Source organism: Salvelinus namaycush, chromosome 1, assembly GCF_016432855.1.
Source record: "Salvelinus namaycush isolate Seneca chromosome 1, SaNama_1.0, whole genome shotgun sequence".
Lineage (NCBI taxonomy): Eukaryota > Metazoa > Chordata > Actinopteri > Salmoniformes > Salmonidae > Salvelinus > Salvelinus namaycush.
In genome coordinates, this window is record NC_052307.1 from 41,824,032 (window position 1) to 41,841,237 (window position 17,206).

Genomic DNA, 17,206 nt, shown 5'->3' on the forward strand with positions numbered 1-17,206 from the left:
TTGGCCACGGTCACTCTGTTACAGTACAGCAAACACATCCTAACACAGTGGTATTCAAAGTCGGGGTCCCGACAGCTAGTGGGGTCGCAGGGGTCACCAAAATGTTTTAGGAACAAAAAATGTACAGTACAGATTATTGTATGGGTAAAAAAAGACAGACATTTTGGAGAAAGATCATTTGAAAGATACAATTTCATTGAGTAAATGTATTTATTGGTATCTTTTCATTTTGATACATACATTTCCATTAAAATGGGCAAAAATTGCTTTTTTAGCAAAAAACTACTTCTCAAGCAATAATTTTGTTAGGACTGTCTGGGAATTCATCCCAAAGGTGTCCGAACTGGAGGGGAAAACTGAAACTGAGCTTTATTGGCAGAGAGGTTCGTCACTCTCTTTGTTATTGGTCTATTAGCTAATGTACCACATGGTGATGTCACCATGGAAAACATGCAAACCGGCCCATGCAAACCTGATAATTAGAAGGTCCTGTGTAGATTGTATTTTCAACCAGCAACTACACTACATGACCAAAAGTATGTGGACACTTGCTCGTCGAACATCTCATTCCAAAATCAATGGCATTAATATGGAGTTGGTCCCCCTTTTGTTGCTATAATAGCCTTTACTCTTCTGGGAAGGCTTTCCATGAGATGTTGGAACATTGCAGAGACTTCCTTCCATTCAGTCACAAGAGCATTAGTGAGGTCGGGCACTGATGTTGGGCGATTAGGCCTGGCTCACAGTCGGAGTTTAAATTCATCCCAAAGGTGTTCGATGGGGTTGAGGTCAAGGCACTGTGCAGGCCAGTCAAGTTCTTCCACACTGATCTCGAAAAAACAATTTCTGAATGGACCTCACTTTGTGCACAGGGACATTGTCATTCTACAACAGGAAAGACCTTCCCCAAACTATTGCCACAAAGTTGGAAGCACAGAGTCATCTAGAATGTCATTGTATGCTGTAGCGTTAAGATTTCCCTTCACTGGAACTAAGGGGCCTAGCCTGAACCATGAAAAACAGCCCCAGACCATTATTCCTCCTCCATCAAACGTTACAGTTGGCACTATGCAATGGGGGCAGGTAGCGTTCTCCTGGCTTCCGCCAAACCCAGATTTGTCCGTCGGACTGCCTGATGGTGAAGCGTGGTTCATCATGCCAGGGAACGCGTTTCCACTGCTCCAGAGTCCAATGGCGACGAGCTTTACACCACTCCAGCCAACGCTTGGCATTGTGCATGGTGATCTTAGGCTTGTTTGCGGGTGCTCGGCTATGGAAACCCATTTAATGAAGCTCCCAACAAACAGTTATTGTGCTGACGTTGCTTCCAGAGGCAGTTTGGAACATGGAAGTGAGTGTTGCAACCGAGGACAGACGATTTTTAAGCGCTACGGGCTTCAGCACTCGGCGGTCCCGTTCTGTGAGCATGTGTGGCCTACCACTTTGCGGCTGAGCCGTTGTTGCTCCTAGACATTTCCACTTCACAATAACAGCACTTACAGTTTACCGGGGCAGCTCTAGCAGGGCAGAAATTTGACAAACTGACTTGTTGGAAAGGTGGCATCCTATGACAGTGCCAAGTCCACATACATTTGTCACTGAGCTCTTCAGTAAGGACATTCTACTGCCAATGTTTGTCTATGCATGGTTGTGTGCTCGATTTTATACACCTGCCAGCAACACGTGTGGCTGAAATTGCCAAATCCACTCATTTGAAGGGGTGTCCACATACTTTTGTATATATAGTGTTTCAGGGAATAACACTGACCATATTTTGTCACACTTTTACAGTGTTAATTTAATCAGCTGGTGTACAATATGATTAAAAAAACACAGGAAAAACATAATTCTGACTGCACTTGGCCTTTAACTCATCAATATGATTCTTAAAAGACAGCTTATCGTCTATCCAAAGGCCCAGATATTTGTAAGCAGGGACATGATTAATTTGGCCACACACAAGACAGAATACAAAAAACATCTCTCTCTCTCTCTCTCTCTCTCTCTCTCTCTCTCTCTCTCTCTCTCTCTCTCTCTCTCTCTCTCTCTCTCTCTCTCTCTCTCTCTCTCTCTCTCTCTCTCTCTCTCTCTCTCTCTCTCTCTCTCTCTCTCTCACTCTCTCACTCACTCTCTCACTCTCTCACTCTCTCACTCACTCACTCACCACGTATTCTTCAGATATACTACATATTCTATCCACATACAGTCCATAATGTCTACATCCCATCCTATCACACACACACACACACACACACACACACACACACACAAACACACACATATATATATATATATTGTCACACCCTGATCTGTTTCACCCCTCCAGGTGTCGCCCATCTTCCCCGTTATCCCCAGTCTATTTATACCTGTGTTCTCTGTTTGTCTGTTGCGTTTTTCCCCTTGATCCTGTCTTTTTCTAGTTCCTGTTTTCTAGTTTTCCCGGTTGTGACCATTCTGCCTGCCCTGACCCCGAGCCTGCCTGCCGTCCTGTACCTGCCTGACTCTGACCTGATCACGAACCTCTGCCTGCCCTGACCACGAGACTGCCTGCCGTCCTGTACCTGCCTGACTCTGACCTGATCACGAACCTCTGCCTGCCCTCGACCTGCCCTTTGCCTGTCCCGTGTTTCGAATAAATTATCTAAGAACTGTACCATCCGCCTCCCGTGTCTGCATCTGGGTTAAATCTTGAGTCATTGAGTCATTCTAAAATGGATTAAATTTAAAAAATCCTCAACAATCTACACACAATACTCCATAATGACAAAGTGAAGACAGGTTATTAGACATTTTTACAAAACTGAAATACCTTATTTACACAAGTATTCAAACCCTTTGCTATTATACTCGAAATTGAGCTCAGGTACATCCTGTTTCCATGGATCATCCTTGAAATGATTCTACAACTTGATTAGAGTCCACCTGTGATAAATTCAATTGATTGGACATGATTTGGAAAGGCACACACCTGTCTATATGGTCCGACAGTTGATAGGGCATGTCAGAGCAAAAACAGGCCATGAGGTCAAAGGAATTTTCCGTAGAGTTCCGAGACAGGATTGTGTCGCGGCCCAGATCTAGGGAACGGTACCAAAACATTTTTGCAGCATTGAAGGTCCCCATGAACATATTGGCCTCCATCATTCTTAAATGGAAGAAGTTTGGATCAACCAAGACTCTTCCTAGACCTGGCCGCCCGGCCAAACTGAGCAATCGGGGGAGAAGGGCTTTGGTCAAGGAGGTAACCAAGAACACCATAGTCACTCTGATAGAGCTCTAGAGTTCCTTTGTGGAGATGGGAGAACCTTCCAGAAGGACAACCATCTCTGCAGCACTTCACCAATCAGGCCTTAATGGTAGAGTGGCCAGACGGAAGCCACTCCTCTGTAAAAGGCACATGACAGCCCACTAGGAGTTTGCCAAAAGGCACCTAAAGACTCTCAGACCATGAGAAACAAGATTTTCTGGTCTGATGAAACCAAGATTGAACTTTGGCCTGAATGCCAAGCGTCATGTCTGGACTGAACCTAGCACCATCCCTACAGTGAATCATGGGGGTGGCAGCATCATGCTGGGATGTTTTCAGCAGCAGGGACTGAAAGACTAGTCAGGATGGAGGCGAAGATGAACGGAGCAAAGTACAGAGAGATCCTTGATGAAAACCTGCTCCAGAGCACTCAGAACCTCAGACTGGGGCGAAGGTTCACCTTCCAACAGGACAACGACCCTAAGCACACAGCCAAGACAACGCAGGAGTGGCTTTGGGACAAGTCTCTGAATGTCCTTGAGTGGCCCAGCCAGAGCCCAGACTTGAACCCGATCGACCATGTCTGGAGAGACCTGAATATAGCTATACAGCAACGTTCCCCTCTAACCTGACAGAGCTTGAGAGGATCTGCAGAGAAGAATGGGAGAAACTCTCCAAATACAGGTGTGCCAAGCTTGTTGCGTCATACCCAAGAAGATTTGAGGATGAAATTGCTGTCAAAGGTACTTCATTATGTAAAAGGATTTTACTTTTTTTTTAATCCACTTTAGAATAAGGCTGTGACAAATTGTGGAAACAGTCAAGGGGTCTGATTATTTTCCAAAGGCACTGTATATATAGAAACACACACACACATACATACTCTGGACTCTGACGTTGCTCGTCCTAATATTTCTATATTTCTTAATTCCATTCTCGTACTTTTAGATTTGTGTGTATTGCTGTGTATTGTTAGATATTACTGCGCTGTTGGAGCTAGGAACATAAGTATTTCGCTACACCCGCAATAACATCTACGAAATATGTGTATGCGACCACTAAAAATGTATTTGATTTGAAAACAGTAGAGGAGAGACCCTGTGTTAATTCTCCTAAAGTGGCTGTTGATATGTGCAGTTACAAGAGACAGAGGAGCATTTAAGGACAAGCTCTTTTTTTCTTAATTTCTCCATTGAATTCTAACTAGGCTATATGCAACTTTTCTACTTGTATAGCCACTTTAACCTGTTAGTGTCTTTTTAATGACTCTTTCTGCAATGAAAAGCAGAAGAAAATATATACAGTGTACTATTAGTATGATCAAGAATTAGGACAGAATGACAGGCTTCTCTATTTCTCTATCAGCCTATTTAATTCCCAGAAATAAAAGTGTATACAATATGTACAGGGCATTCAGAAAGTATTCACACCCCTTGACTTTTTACACATGTGTTATGTTACAAGGTGGGATTAAAATTGATTTAAATTATACAATTTATATATTTTTTATGAAAAATGGAACACTAAAATATCTTTACTTCATCCACTTGAGTCGACACATATTAGAATCACCTTTGGCATCAATTACAGCTGTGAGTGATTTTGGGGTAAGTCTCTAAGAGCTTTGCATACCTGGATTGTACAATATTTGCCCATTATTCTTTAATACATTATTATTTTCAAGACGTTTTAAGTCAAAACTATAACTAGGCCACTCAGGAACATTCAATGTCGTATACAAGGCCTTGGCCTTGTGTTTCAGGTTATATTTTCTGAATAGCTTTTTAGTGAATTTCCATGAATAAAAAAAACCTGCAAAAGTCTCAACAGCCAATTATTGCAGGATATCCAATGATATGCAGTAACAACAACCACCAGTATTTCTGTTCTCAAACCATAGCAAAGAGGAACGACAGTCCTGCAGGCATGGTCAGTGAGTCAGTGCTGTGTGTGTGTGTGTGTGTGTGTGTGTGTGTGTGTGTGTGTGTGTGTGTGTGTGTGTGTGTGTGTGTGTGTGTGTGTGTGTGTGTGTGTGTGTGTGTGTGTGTGTGTGTGTGTGTGTGTGTGTGTGTGTGTGTGTGTGTGTGTGTGTGTGTATGTGTGTGTGTGTGTGGTTGTGGTTGTAACAGACAACCTTACACAATTCACCCCTTCTCACCCAATATGAGCAAACGGTGTGGTTGAGGAAGTGGTCTAGGTTTAGGGTCAAGACTTCTGGGGTGTATTCATTAGTCGAATTCCTTTGCAGAATGTTCAGTCTGTTGCAAAACGTTTTGCAACGGTTACCGTTTACCTTTTATGATAGAAACCAAACTGAAGCAAAAGGGGAGGGACCTACCTGAATTTGTCCAATAGAAACTCTTGTTTTCGTTGCAAAACTTTTTCCGCTTGGAGTAAACGGATGCCTAATGCCTATGCTGACGTTGTCACCCTGTGTGGTATTTCAAGACAAAGACTTTGCCGTTTTACCCAAAACAATAGATGTTCTGAGGCTGAGAGAGAGAATGAGGGATATTAAGATGGCCACTAAATTCCTAATTTGTCACTTTCATGATGCCATAACGGAGTATTGGACACTTTGTTGCCCTGTTTATGCTTTTAGCAAAATCAGATATTGAGGTAAAATTGATTAAACTGACAGTTCAATAGGCCTGGATAGATTTTGTGTGAAAGCTGCAATGAATTTGTACTTCAGGAAGGCTATGTTCATATCACATTTCTCAGGTTGTGTTTCTCAATCTCTGACCTAATTAAATCATATGCCCACAGAGCCTCAATGTATTGGTAAAGTGTTGGTAAATTCTTAGGCTTGACCTGTGCTGTGTGTGTATGTGTGTGTGTGCACGAGATATTTAAAGACTCCCTCAGTGACTCGGCAGCAGAACACCTGGGGGTCAGTCTTGTTAAAATAGAACACATCACACTGGCCTCACACGTGCTTCACACCGACCAATGAAAACCTCAGCAGCAGCCAGTAGCTACAGTGAGGAGCGAGGAGAGGAAGCAACACCTAGGCCTAAGTCCTCTTTCCAGCTGTTTGATCGAGGGAAAGAGAGTGAGAGCGATAGAGAGAGAAACAGAAAGGGAAACACCTTCGCCTGGCGTTGTCTAACACACAAAGGAGGAGTAGACAGAGAATCACTCATGTCTGACTGTCTCGTGACGGGTCTTGTCAGCACGAGGATTAGGCAACATCTGACAGTAGTCATAAAGGTGTGTGTGTGTGTGTTTATGTGTGTGTACGTATGTGTGGTGTGTGTGCATCACTTGTTCACCTGAAGTAGTATGAAGTTGCTTAGATACTGATCTAAGGTCATACTCCTGTTCCTAGATATATGTGCCAAAGGTCAATTTACAGTCTTCCACCCCAGAGCGGTGTGTCCCGAGCTCAGCCCTATGTGTCGGAGGGAGTGCCTTGTACAGGTGGAGAATGTTGCTGGGTACAAGGTTCAGAGGGCGATGATTGACTATGAAGAAATATGAAACAATGAGCCAACTGTTTAAGATAAGAGATGAGGAAGAGAGAGGGAAGGGAAGAGAATGAGAGAGAGAGAGGAGAAAGAGAGAAGGAAAGAGATAGAGTGAGGGGTAAGATAAAAGAGAGAATGGAAGGAAGAGAAATAGTGAAAAGGAAGGAAATAAAGAGAGAGGCTCTGAGAAAGGAGATGAGTCACACCCACGCAACAACTTCCTTAAACCATAGGCTTAACAGTCAACAGATTTCTTCACAACAACCTCCACAGCTTTCCAACGATGTGACATCACCAGGTGGTACATTAGTTAATAGACCAATAAGAAAGAGCATAAATGATAAACATGCTGTTTTCCATGCCATTACAACAGAGCAGGACAGGAAGTTAGCCTATAACCTGGATATTGACCACTGACCAGACTTTTTCAGTGATTCATGTAGGCCTACACTCTTTAGAAAAAAGGGTTCTGGATAGCACCTTTTTTTCTAACAAATAGTTTTCAGTTTTCCACTCACCACTCAGACCACTCCTAGACAGTCCGGGCAAAATGATTGCTTAAGAAAAGCTATTTTCTAAGAAGTTATTTTTGTTTATTTTTGACTATTTTAATTGGAAACAATTACAGTAAGGTACTTACTTGTTACCCTGAAATTATTTGATATTGAGATAAAAAAAACAGCTGCATTGGACCTTTAAACAGAAGGATTTTAACGGGCATTTTGTATTATGCTAATTAGATGTTTGCACAGGCATGGACATCGACTCAAGGACCAGACATAATGTCTAAAGGGTAAGGCTAAATTTCATAGACAATGAAAAACATTGGGCTGAGTTATCATGGAGCAATTTCATTGAACTATCATGCATGCACGCATATACACAGTCCTTAACAACTGCCCAAGCACAGGGTAGGGTGGGCATATATCTGCCAGCACAGATAGACAAGGCCCAGGAACACAATGACAATCTATAGACAGTTGACAACTGGCGTGGAGACACAGCAGCTGTGGGAAGAGACAAGGGATATATTTAATGATGTAATGAAGCTACAGGTAGCCTAGTGGTTAAGAATGTTTGGCCAGTAACTGAAAGATCACAGGTTCTAATCCCTGAACTGACTAGGTGAAAGATCTGTTGATGTGCCATTGAGCAAGGCACTTAACCTTATTTACTCTTGTAAATTGTTCTGGATAAGAGTGTCTGCTAAATGACTAAAATGTAAATGTATATTAATCAGTGACTGATACATTGAGGAATAATAGAGACTTTAGCCATATATGTATTATTATTTTTTACTTTATTTAACTAGGCAAGTCAGTTAAGAACAAATTCTTATTTACAATGACAGTCTACGCCGGCTAAACCCGGACGACACTGTCACGTTCCTGACCTGTTTTCCTTTGTTATGTATTTGTTTTAGTTGGTCAGGGCGTGAATTGGGTGGGTTGATCTAGGTTTCTATTTCTATGTGGGGTTTTGTGTTCGGCCTGGTGTGATTCTCAATCAGAGACAGGTGTGTATCGTTTGTCTCTGATTGAGAGTCATACTAAGGCAGCCAGGGTTTCACTGGTGGTTTGTGGGTGTTTGTTCCTGTGTCAGCGTTTGGGCCACACAGGACTGTTGCAGGTTAGTCACGTTTGTTGTTTTTGTTAATTTGTAGTGTTTGTTGGTTTGCCATTAAAACATGAATTCCTACTACTCCGCATCTTGGTCCGATCCATGCTCCTCCTCGTCTGAGGAGGAGAACGACATTGACAGCCGTTACAGAAACACCCACCATACCAGGACCAAGCGGATTGGAGAAGGACGGCAAGAACAACAGCAATGGGGAAAAGAGGAATGGACTTGGGAGGAGATCCTAGACGGTAAAGGACCCTGGGCAGAGCCAGTGGAGTGTCGCCGCCCCAAAGCGGAGCTGGAGGCAGCGAAAGCGGAGAGGAGGTTGTATGAGGTTAAAGCAAGGCAGAGCGGCTGGAAGCCCGAGAGGCTCACCCAAAAATTTCTTGGGGGGGGGGCTAAAGGGGAGTGTGGCGAAGCCGGGTTGGTTACCTGAGCCAACTCCCCGGGCTTACCGTGGAGTGAGAGGGCGTCGTACTGGTCAGACACCGTGTTATGCGGTAAAGCGCACGGTGTCCCCAGTACGCGTGCTTAGCCCAGTGCGGGCTATTCCACCTTGCCGCACTGGGAGGGCTAGGTTGGGCATCGAGCCGGATGTCATGAAGCCGGCCCAACGTATCTGGCCTCCAGTACGTCTCCTCGGGCCGGCGTACATGGCACCAGCCTTACAGGTGGTGTCCCCGGTTCGCCTGCATAGCCCAGTGCGGGCTATTCCACCTCGCCGCACTGGCAGGGCTACGGGGACCATTCAACCTGGTAGGGTTGGGCAGGCTCGGTGCTCAAGAGCACGTGTCCTCCTTCACGGTCCGGTATACCCGGTGCCACCTCCAAGTACCAGTCCACCGGTGGCAGCCCCCCGCACCAGGCTGTCTCTCCGGGTTCTCTCTCCAGCTGCTCCCACCTGTCCAGCGCTGTCAGAGCTTTCCTCCTCTCCAGCGCAGCCAGTGCCTATACCACGCACCAGGCTGTCTCTCCGTCTCCTCCCTACAGGTCTGCCAGTCTGCCCAGAACTGCCCGTCGGGACTGAGCCATCCGTCTGCCCAGCGCCGTCTGAGCCATCCGTCTGCCCAGCGCCGTCTGAGCCATCCGTCTGCCCAGCGCCGTCTGAGCCATCCGTCTGCCCAGCGCCGTCTGAGCCATCCGTCTGCCCAGCGCCGTCTGAGCCATCCGTCTGCCCAGCGCCATCTGAGCCATCCGTCTGCCCAGCGCCATCTGAGCCATCCGTCTGCCACGAGCCTTCAGAGCCGCCAGTCAGGAGCTGCCAGAGACGCCAGCCAGTCAGGAGCTGCCAGAACTGCCCTTCAGTCATGAGCTGCCCTCCAGTCATGAGCTGCCCTCCAGTCATGAGCTGCCCTCCAGTCATGAGCTGCCCTCCAGTCATGAGCTGCCACTCAGTCCGGAGCTGCCCCTTATCCTGGTGCTGCCCCTTATCCTGGTGCTGCCCCTTATCCTGGTGCTGCCCCTTATCCTGGTGCTGCCCCTCAGTCAACTGCTACCCCTCAGTCTGTTACTGCCTTTTGGAATAGCGGGATTGACATGGAGGGTGAATATTGGGAGGAGGCCACGGAAGCGGGGGTTGACTATGGTGGGGTGGGGACCACGACCAGCGCCAGAGCCGCCACCGTGGACAGACGCCCACCCAGACCCTCCCCTAGACTTTGTGCTGGTGCGCCCGGAGTTCGCACCTTAAGGGGGGGGTTCTGTCACGTTCCTGACCTGTTTTCCTTTGTTATGTATTTGTTTTAGTTGGTCAGGGCGTGAATTGGGTGGGTTGATCTAGGTTTCTATTTCTATGTGGGGTTTTGTGTTCGGCCTGGTGTGATTCTCAATCAGAGACAGGTGTGTATCGTTTGTCTCTGATTGAGAGTCATACTAAGGCAGCCAGGGTTTCACTGGTGGTTTGTGGGTGTTTGTTCCTGTGTCAGCGTTTGGGCCACACAGGACTGTTGCAGGTTAGTCACGTTTGTTGTTTTTGTTAATTTGTAGTGTTTGTTGGTTTGCCATTAAAACATGAATTCCTACTACTCCGCATCTTGGTCCGATCCATGCTCCTCCTCGTCTGAGGAGGAGAACGACATTGACAGCCGTTACAGACACTGCGCGCCGCGCTATAGGACTCCCAATCACAATCATGTGATGCAGCCTGGATAAATAAAAGGTTTATGTTATTATCCCTCTATGATGAGGAAATGATGATGATGCATACACACCATGGAGTATCCTTTAGGATGAGGAATACACACACTTCATGAGAAATCGGTGAGTAATGTTGTACTGCATTACAGAGCACAAATGATAAACATGTTTTTTCATGCCATTACAACAGGAAGCTAGTCTATAACCTGGACATTGACCACTGACCAGACTTTTTCAGTGATTCATGTAGGCCTACACTCTTAGAAAAAAATAGTTCTAGATAGCATCTTTTTTTTCTAAGTAAGTATTTTACCCAGGACCATCTACTGTACATCATGGGTTCCCAAACTATTTTGGTCCGCGACCCCATTTTGAAATCCATTTTTTTTGCGACGCCACCATATAAAAACCGGATGTAATCAACGGCCAATGTAGACTTTTTTAATTGGGGTTATGACAAGTGACTGAAATGCATCAGGAAGGTATTGGGAAGTTCAGAAGATCATCAGGCAATAATTTTGTAAGAACTTCATCACTAAACAGGTTTCCATCCAACCCTTTAATGCGAGTAAAGTGGGATCGGATAAAAAATGTCATGACAGGCCTGATGGAAACAGAAAATGTTTCCGGTAAACTTTCCAAATGTCTACAAATCAAATACACTAGACCAGGTGGGATTATTTTGTGTCAGTAAAATGAAATATGCGAGAAATGTCAGTGGAAACGCTTATATACGCACAATAACCATCATATCGAAGTAAACTTGGAGTCACGCGATGACATGCTGTGTGGTCTTCCCACTAAAACTCCTTGGGAAAGCGTGCAGTTTTTTAGGCTACAGATGATATAAGTTATGATGAACTTCACAGGATGGTGAAATTGCAAGGTGATGAGATGAGGCTCCTTTCCAATAAATATCTAGAGTCTTATTTTTGTGAAATGATCATCGACGCTTGGCTGCTGTTTGACAAATAAAAATTCTTTTGTATTTTTGTCCATAATAATCTCTTCATGTATGCTATACTTGAGCTCTAGCCAACAACGTATATGTTGTTGGCGCACATGCCAATACCAGAGTGGGCACATGCAACATAACGCAACATTTTTGGTGAGAAACCCATCAGTAAAATGCAATGGAAACCCATTTACCTTAAAATGTTTATTCGGTACATGGGAATTTAACTGCAAAAGGTATTTTATATACAGTATGTCATCATGCACAGCCTTTTATCTCCATCAATTTGATGGAAACATCTCTGGTGGGAAAATGCTCATATTGTTTTTATGCAGATTTTAGAATATTTGCATGAAAATCTGTAGGCAATTGGATGGAAACCTAGCTATTGATGATGAGTGCCTGGTCCACTCTGTTCTAATGAGACTTGCGGTCATTGTAAATGGAAAGAGTCGTGTCTTTCAGTGATGGGGTCATAATATTTTATAGCTTAAACCTTTCAAAAGATAGAGCAACATTTGTAGGACGAAAACAGAAACAGCTGTGTTTATTACAACTGCATCTAGTGGCTACCGGAAGTTACTGACATGTCACACCCTGATCTGTTTCACCTGTCTTTGTGCTTGTCTCCACCCCCCTCCAGGTGTCTCGGTGTCGGCCAATTGTCGAACCACATCGCATTTTGCAGCGTACAGTAGGTTATACCTCTAGTTTACAAGTCCATTCGCACATTGTTCATGCCTATGACATGTGGTAATGATCAATAATGGTGCAATAGCCTACAGTTTTCTTGATATTTTGTTTTAATTATTATACCGCCTTACTTTCATCCCTGATTATGTTGTGTATTGTTGATTAAATCAATATTTTTAAACCAAAGAGTAGTGTCTGCGAGGGTGAGTGTGTCTAAAGTCGAGGGATCATGCAGTGAAAGAATGGCTCCGAAGGAGATGGCTGTCATTTTACGATCCCGTAACCAATTGTGCTATTGTGTATGTTTTTTCGCATTATTTGTAACTTATTTTGAATATAATGTTTCTGCCACTGTGTCTTATGACCGTCACTGGCTTCATCAATAAGTGCATCGATGATGTCGCCCCCACAGTGACCGTATGTACATACCCCAACCAGAAGCCATGGATTACAGGCAACATTCGTACTGAGCTAAAGGGTAGAGCTGCCGCTTTCAAGGAGTGGGACTCTAACCCGGAAGCTTATAAGAAATCCTGCTATGCACTTCGACGAACCATCCAACAGGCAAAGCGTCAATACAGGACTAAGATTGAATCGTACTACACCGACTCCGATTCTTGTCTGATGTGGCAGGGCTTGCAAACTATTACAGACTACAAAGGGAAGCAAAGCCGAAAGCTGCCCAGTGACACGAGCCTACCAGATGAGCTAAATTACTTCTATGCTTGCTTCGAGGCAAGTAACACTGAAGCATACATGAGAGCATCAGCTGTGTGATCACTCTCTCCATAGCCGATGTGTGTAAGACCTTTAAACAGGTCAACATTCACAAGGCCGCAGGGCCAGACAGATTACCAGGACGTGCACTCCGAGCATGCACTCCGAGCATGACCAACTGGCAAGAGTCTTCACTGACATTTTCAACATGTCCCTGACTGAGTCTGTAATACCAGCATGTTTCAAGCAGACCACCATTGTCCCTGTGCCTTAGAACATGAAGGTAATCTGCCTAAATGACTACAGATCCATAGCACTCACGCCTGTAGCCATGAGGTGCTTTGAAAGGCTGATCATGGCTCACATCAACACCATTATCCCAGAAACCCTAGACCCACTCCAATCTGCATACCGCCCCAAAAGATCCACTGATGATGCAATATCTATTGCACTCAACACTACCCTTTCCCACCTGGACAAAAGGAACACCTATGTGAGAATGCTATTCATTGACTACAGCTCAGCGTTCAACACCTGTCACACCCTGACCATAGAGAGCCTTGTTATTCTCTATTTTGGTTAGGTCGGGGTGTGACTAGGGAGGGTGTTCCTATCTAGGTTTATTATTTCTATGTTGGCTTGGTATGGTTCCCAATCAGAGGCAGCTGTTTATCGTTGTCTCTGATTGGGGATCATATTTAGGCAGCCATTTCCCCACTGGTTTTTGTAGGATCTTGTTTCTGTGTAGTTGCCTGTGAGCACTGCTTGAGCTTCACGTATCGTTTGTTCCTCTTTGTTGTTTTTGTGAGTTTCATGTGATTAATCATGTGGAACTCTACGTACGCTGCGCCTTGGTCCGTTATTTCATTAGACGATCGTGACAACACCATAGTGTCCTCAAAGTTCATCATTAAGCTAAGGACCCTGGGACGAAACACCTCCCTCTACAACTGGATCCTGGACTTCCTGACCGGCCGCCCCCAGGTGGTAAGAGTAGGTAACAACACGTCCGCCACGCTGATCCTCAACACGGGGGCCCCTCAGGGGTACGTGCTCAGAGCACTCCTGTACTCCCTGTTCACTCATGACTGCATGGCCATGCACAACTCCAACACCATCATTAAGTTTGCCGATGACACAATAGTCGTAGGTATGATCACCATCAATGATGAGACAGCCTCTAGGGAGGAGGTCAGAGACCTGGCCGTGTGGTGCCAGGACAACAACCTCTCCTTCAACGTGATCAAGACAAAGGAGATGATTGTGAACTACAGGAAAAGAGGACCGAGCACACCCCCATTCTCATTGACGGGGCTGCAGTGGAGCAGGTTGAGAGCTTCAAGTTCCTTGGTGTCCACATCACCAACAAACTATCATTGTCCAAACACACTAAGATAGTCATGAAGACTGCACGGCAAAGCCTATTCCCCCTCAGGAGACTGAAAAGATTTGGCATGGGTCCTCAGATCCTCAAAAGGTTATACAGCTGCACCACCGAAAGCATCCTGACTGGTTGCATCACTGCCTGGTATGGCAACTGCTCGGCCTCCAACCGCAAGGCACAACAGAGGGTAGTGCATATAGCCCAGTACATCACTGGGGCCAAGCTTCCTGCCATCCAGGACCTCCTTACCAGGCGGTGTCAGAGGAAGGCCCTAAAAATTGTCAAAGTCTCCAGCCACCCTCGACTGTTCTCTCTGCTACTGCATGGCAAGCGCTACCGGAGCGCCAAGTCTATGTCCAAAAGGCTTCTTAACAGCTTCTACCCCCAGCCATAAGAGTCCTGAACAGCTTATCAAAAGGCTACCCAGACCCCTCTTTTAAGCTGCTGCTACTCTCTGTTTATTATCTATGCATAGTCACTTTAACTCTATCTACATGTACATATTACCTCAGTTACCTTTACTAACCAGTGCCCCCGCACATTGACTCTGTACCGGTACCCCCTGTATATAGCCTCGCTGTTGTTATTTTACTGCTGCTGTTTAATTATTTGTTACTTTTATTTTCTATTTTTTACTTAAACGTTTTTTTCTTAAAAACTTTTAAAGCATTGTTGGTTAAGGGCTTGTAAGTAAGCATTTCACTGTAAGGTTACCTGTTGTATTCGACACATGTGACAAATAACATTTGATTTTATTTGAATCTGCCAGCCCTTGTTGTTCAAGGTTGAACTATGTTGTTCAAGGTTGAGTGATATGATGAGAGTAGAATGAGCATTACAAGGCTGCTGGGGTTCTAATTCTAAATGAATGGAAACATAAACATAGATAAGGTATATGATACGTTTAGACAGTGTGAGAGATCGGATGGGGTAAACCAGGAACATAACAGGAAGCATACTCCAGACAAGAGATACTGAAAACATAAAACAAGCCCACAGAAAGAATCAATAACTACAGCTGCTCTCCAACAACCACTTTAACGTGGCTGAAACTGAGTGAGAGAAAACATGTTTGTATTTGTGCACAAGTGTCTCTGTCTTTTGTCAAGTGATCATTTGTCAGATGATCATTTGTCAGGTGAGGGTGAGGTGTGCCACAGTGACATGTCTCTCTCTCTCTTGCTCTCTCTCTCTCACACACACACAGAGAGTAGTTGAATCCTATCACCTCACCTCACACACACACTTCCATGGTAAGAGCCCCCATCAGCATGTTGTAAATAACTTGTTTACTGACAAGGTAAACAAACAAATCAATGTGAACAAAACCACCTTCATCATATCACCCTCACTACTTTCCCTCCCTGTGACCCTGACTGTGTCCCAAATGAGCCCTATGGGCCCTGGTCAAAAGTAGTGCATAGGGAATAGGGTGCCATTTGGAATTCAGACCCCGTATCCAAACAAACCTTTCTTGAACTCCTCCAACATGGAATCCAGCTTGGTGTCATGGAACACGAAGTGGACCGTGTGGTTGTAGAACTTGGTGATAGTCTTCAGCGTCGTACAGTCATCCGGGTCAACGAAAGCCAGGTCCTTGACAAACATGATATCCACAATGTTTGACCGCTCGTGCTCGAACACCGGTATGCGCGTGTACCCGCTCTCCATGATCTCTGACATGGTGTTGAAGTCTAGCACAGCGTCGCTGTGGATCATGAAGGAGTTAATGATCGGTGTCATGACATCTTGAACGGTTTTGGTCCTGAGCTCGAGCGCACCTTGGATCATGTTTAGCTCCTCTTTGACCAGGTCATTGTATGGTTCCGTCACTCTCAACATCTCCACTAGCTTCTCCCGGTTGTACACAGTACCAATCTCCTGGCCCAGGACACAGTCCAGGAGTTTACTGATGGGCCATGACAGGGGGAAGGTGACCAACATGAAGAACTTGGTCACCATGATAGTGTTGGCTCCTACAGCCAAACCGTGGCGAGAGCACAGAGCCTGGGGCACAATCTCCCCGAATATGACAATACTTATAGTGGAGGCGACCACAGCACCCAGGCCTGACCCTATCAAGTCATCCAGAAGGATAGTGAGCGTTGTGTTGACAAGCACATTACCCAGAAGCAACGAGCATAGCAGATAGTTCCCTTTCCTCCGAATGGGATCGATCTTGCTGGCGTACCTCTTCTCCTTCTCGGTACCGCAGCTCTGCACTATCCGGAGCTCCATAGGATCCAGGGCCATGAGTCCCAGGTTAAGCCCGCTGAACATACCTGACAGTACCAGCAGGCAGCAGATGAGGATGCACTGGAACCACATAGGAAGCATGGACTTCTTCTCCTCCACCACCCGCAGCCTCCCGTCATCCTCACCCAACAGGTACCACTTGCCATCCTGGCTTTCCTGGACGCACAGCCCATACTCCTTCTGGGGCTCGCTCTTCCGGAGAGGCTTGATTTTCAAACTCAGAACCCCCCAGGTTCGGAGGTGGCTCACGTTCATGCCACCCCTGATAACGATATCTTTGCTATAGTCTGCACAAGTCCTGTTAAAAGGAGCATTGTTGCTGGTAACATCACCTTCCTTATGTTCATGGTCGGTGAATCTGATCTGTGATGAAGTGTCAGGAAGAATCTGTAGCCCGTAGAACCTCAGGAAGATGTTGCTCTCTTCTGTTACCTGAATCACCCCGTCATTGGTGGTCGTGGCCGGCTTGTCACTCCTCTCGAGCCGCATGCCGAAGATCCGGGTGGGACTACCAGTCTCGGGGACCCTCGTCTCGGCTCCTGTGCCTGCCGTCCACCATAGGCAAACTATTAAAGTTAGTGTATATCCCTGCCAGACACTCCAGTCTGTCGCCATGTTTATTTCCCTTTGTGCTAACTGGGAGCTGACATCACCTACTCATTCTGCACAGCCCGCCCATCATTAACATAATGCTACTGTGCATCCAATCCACATCAGAGACATCACAT

The 17,206-nt window shown here is 45.5% G+C and overlaps 1 protein-coding gene across 1 annotated transcript in view; it reads right to left on the reverse strand.

Moving 5' to 3' along the window:
- The window catches only part of LOC120055364 (metal transporter CNNM4-like), a 52,526-nt gene extending 35,553 nt beyond the window's left edge, over positions 1-16,973 (reverse strand). Inside the window, exon 1 of the mRNA XM_039003235.1 lies at positions 15,692-16,973. Coding sequence (XP_038859163.1) covers positions 15,692-16,967 — 1,276 coding nt within the window. The 5' untranslated portion in view covers positions 16,968-16,973. The remainder of the gene's footprint in view (positions 1-15,691) is intronic.
- Between the last annotated feature and the right edge of the window lie 233 nt (positions 16,974-17,206).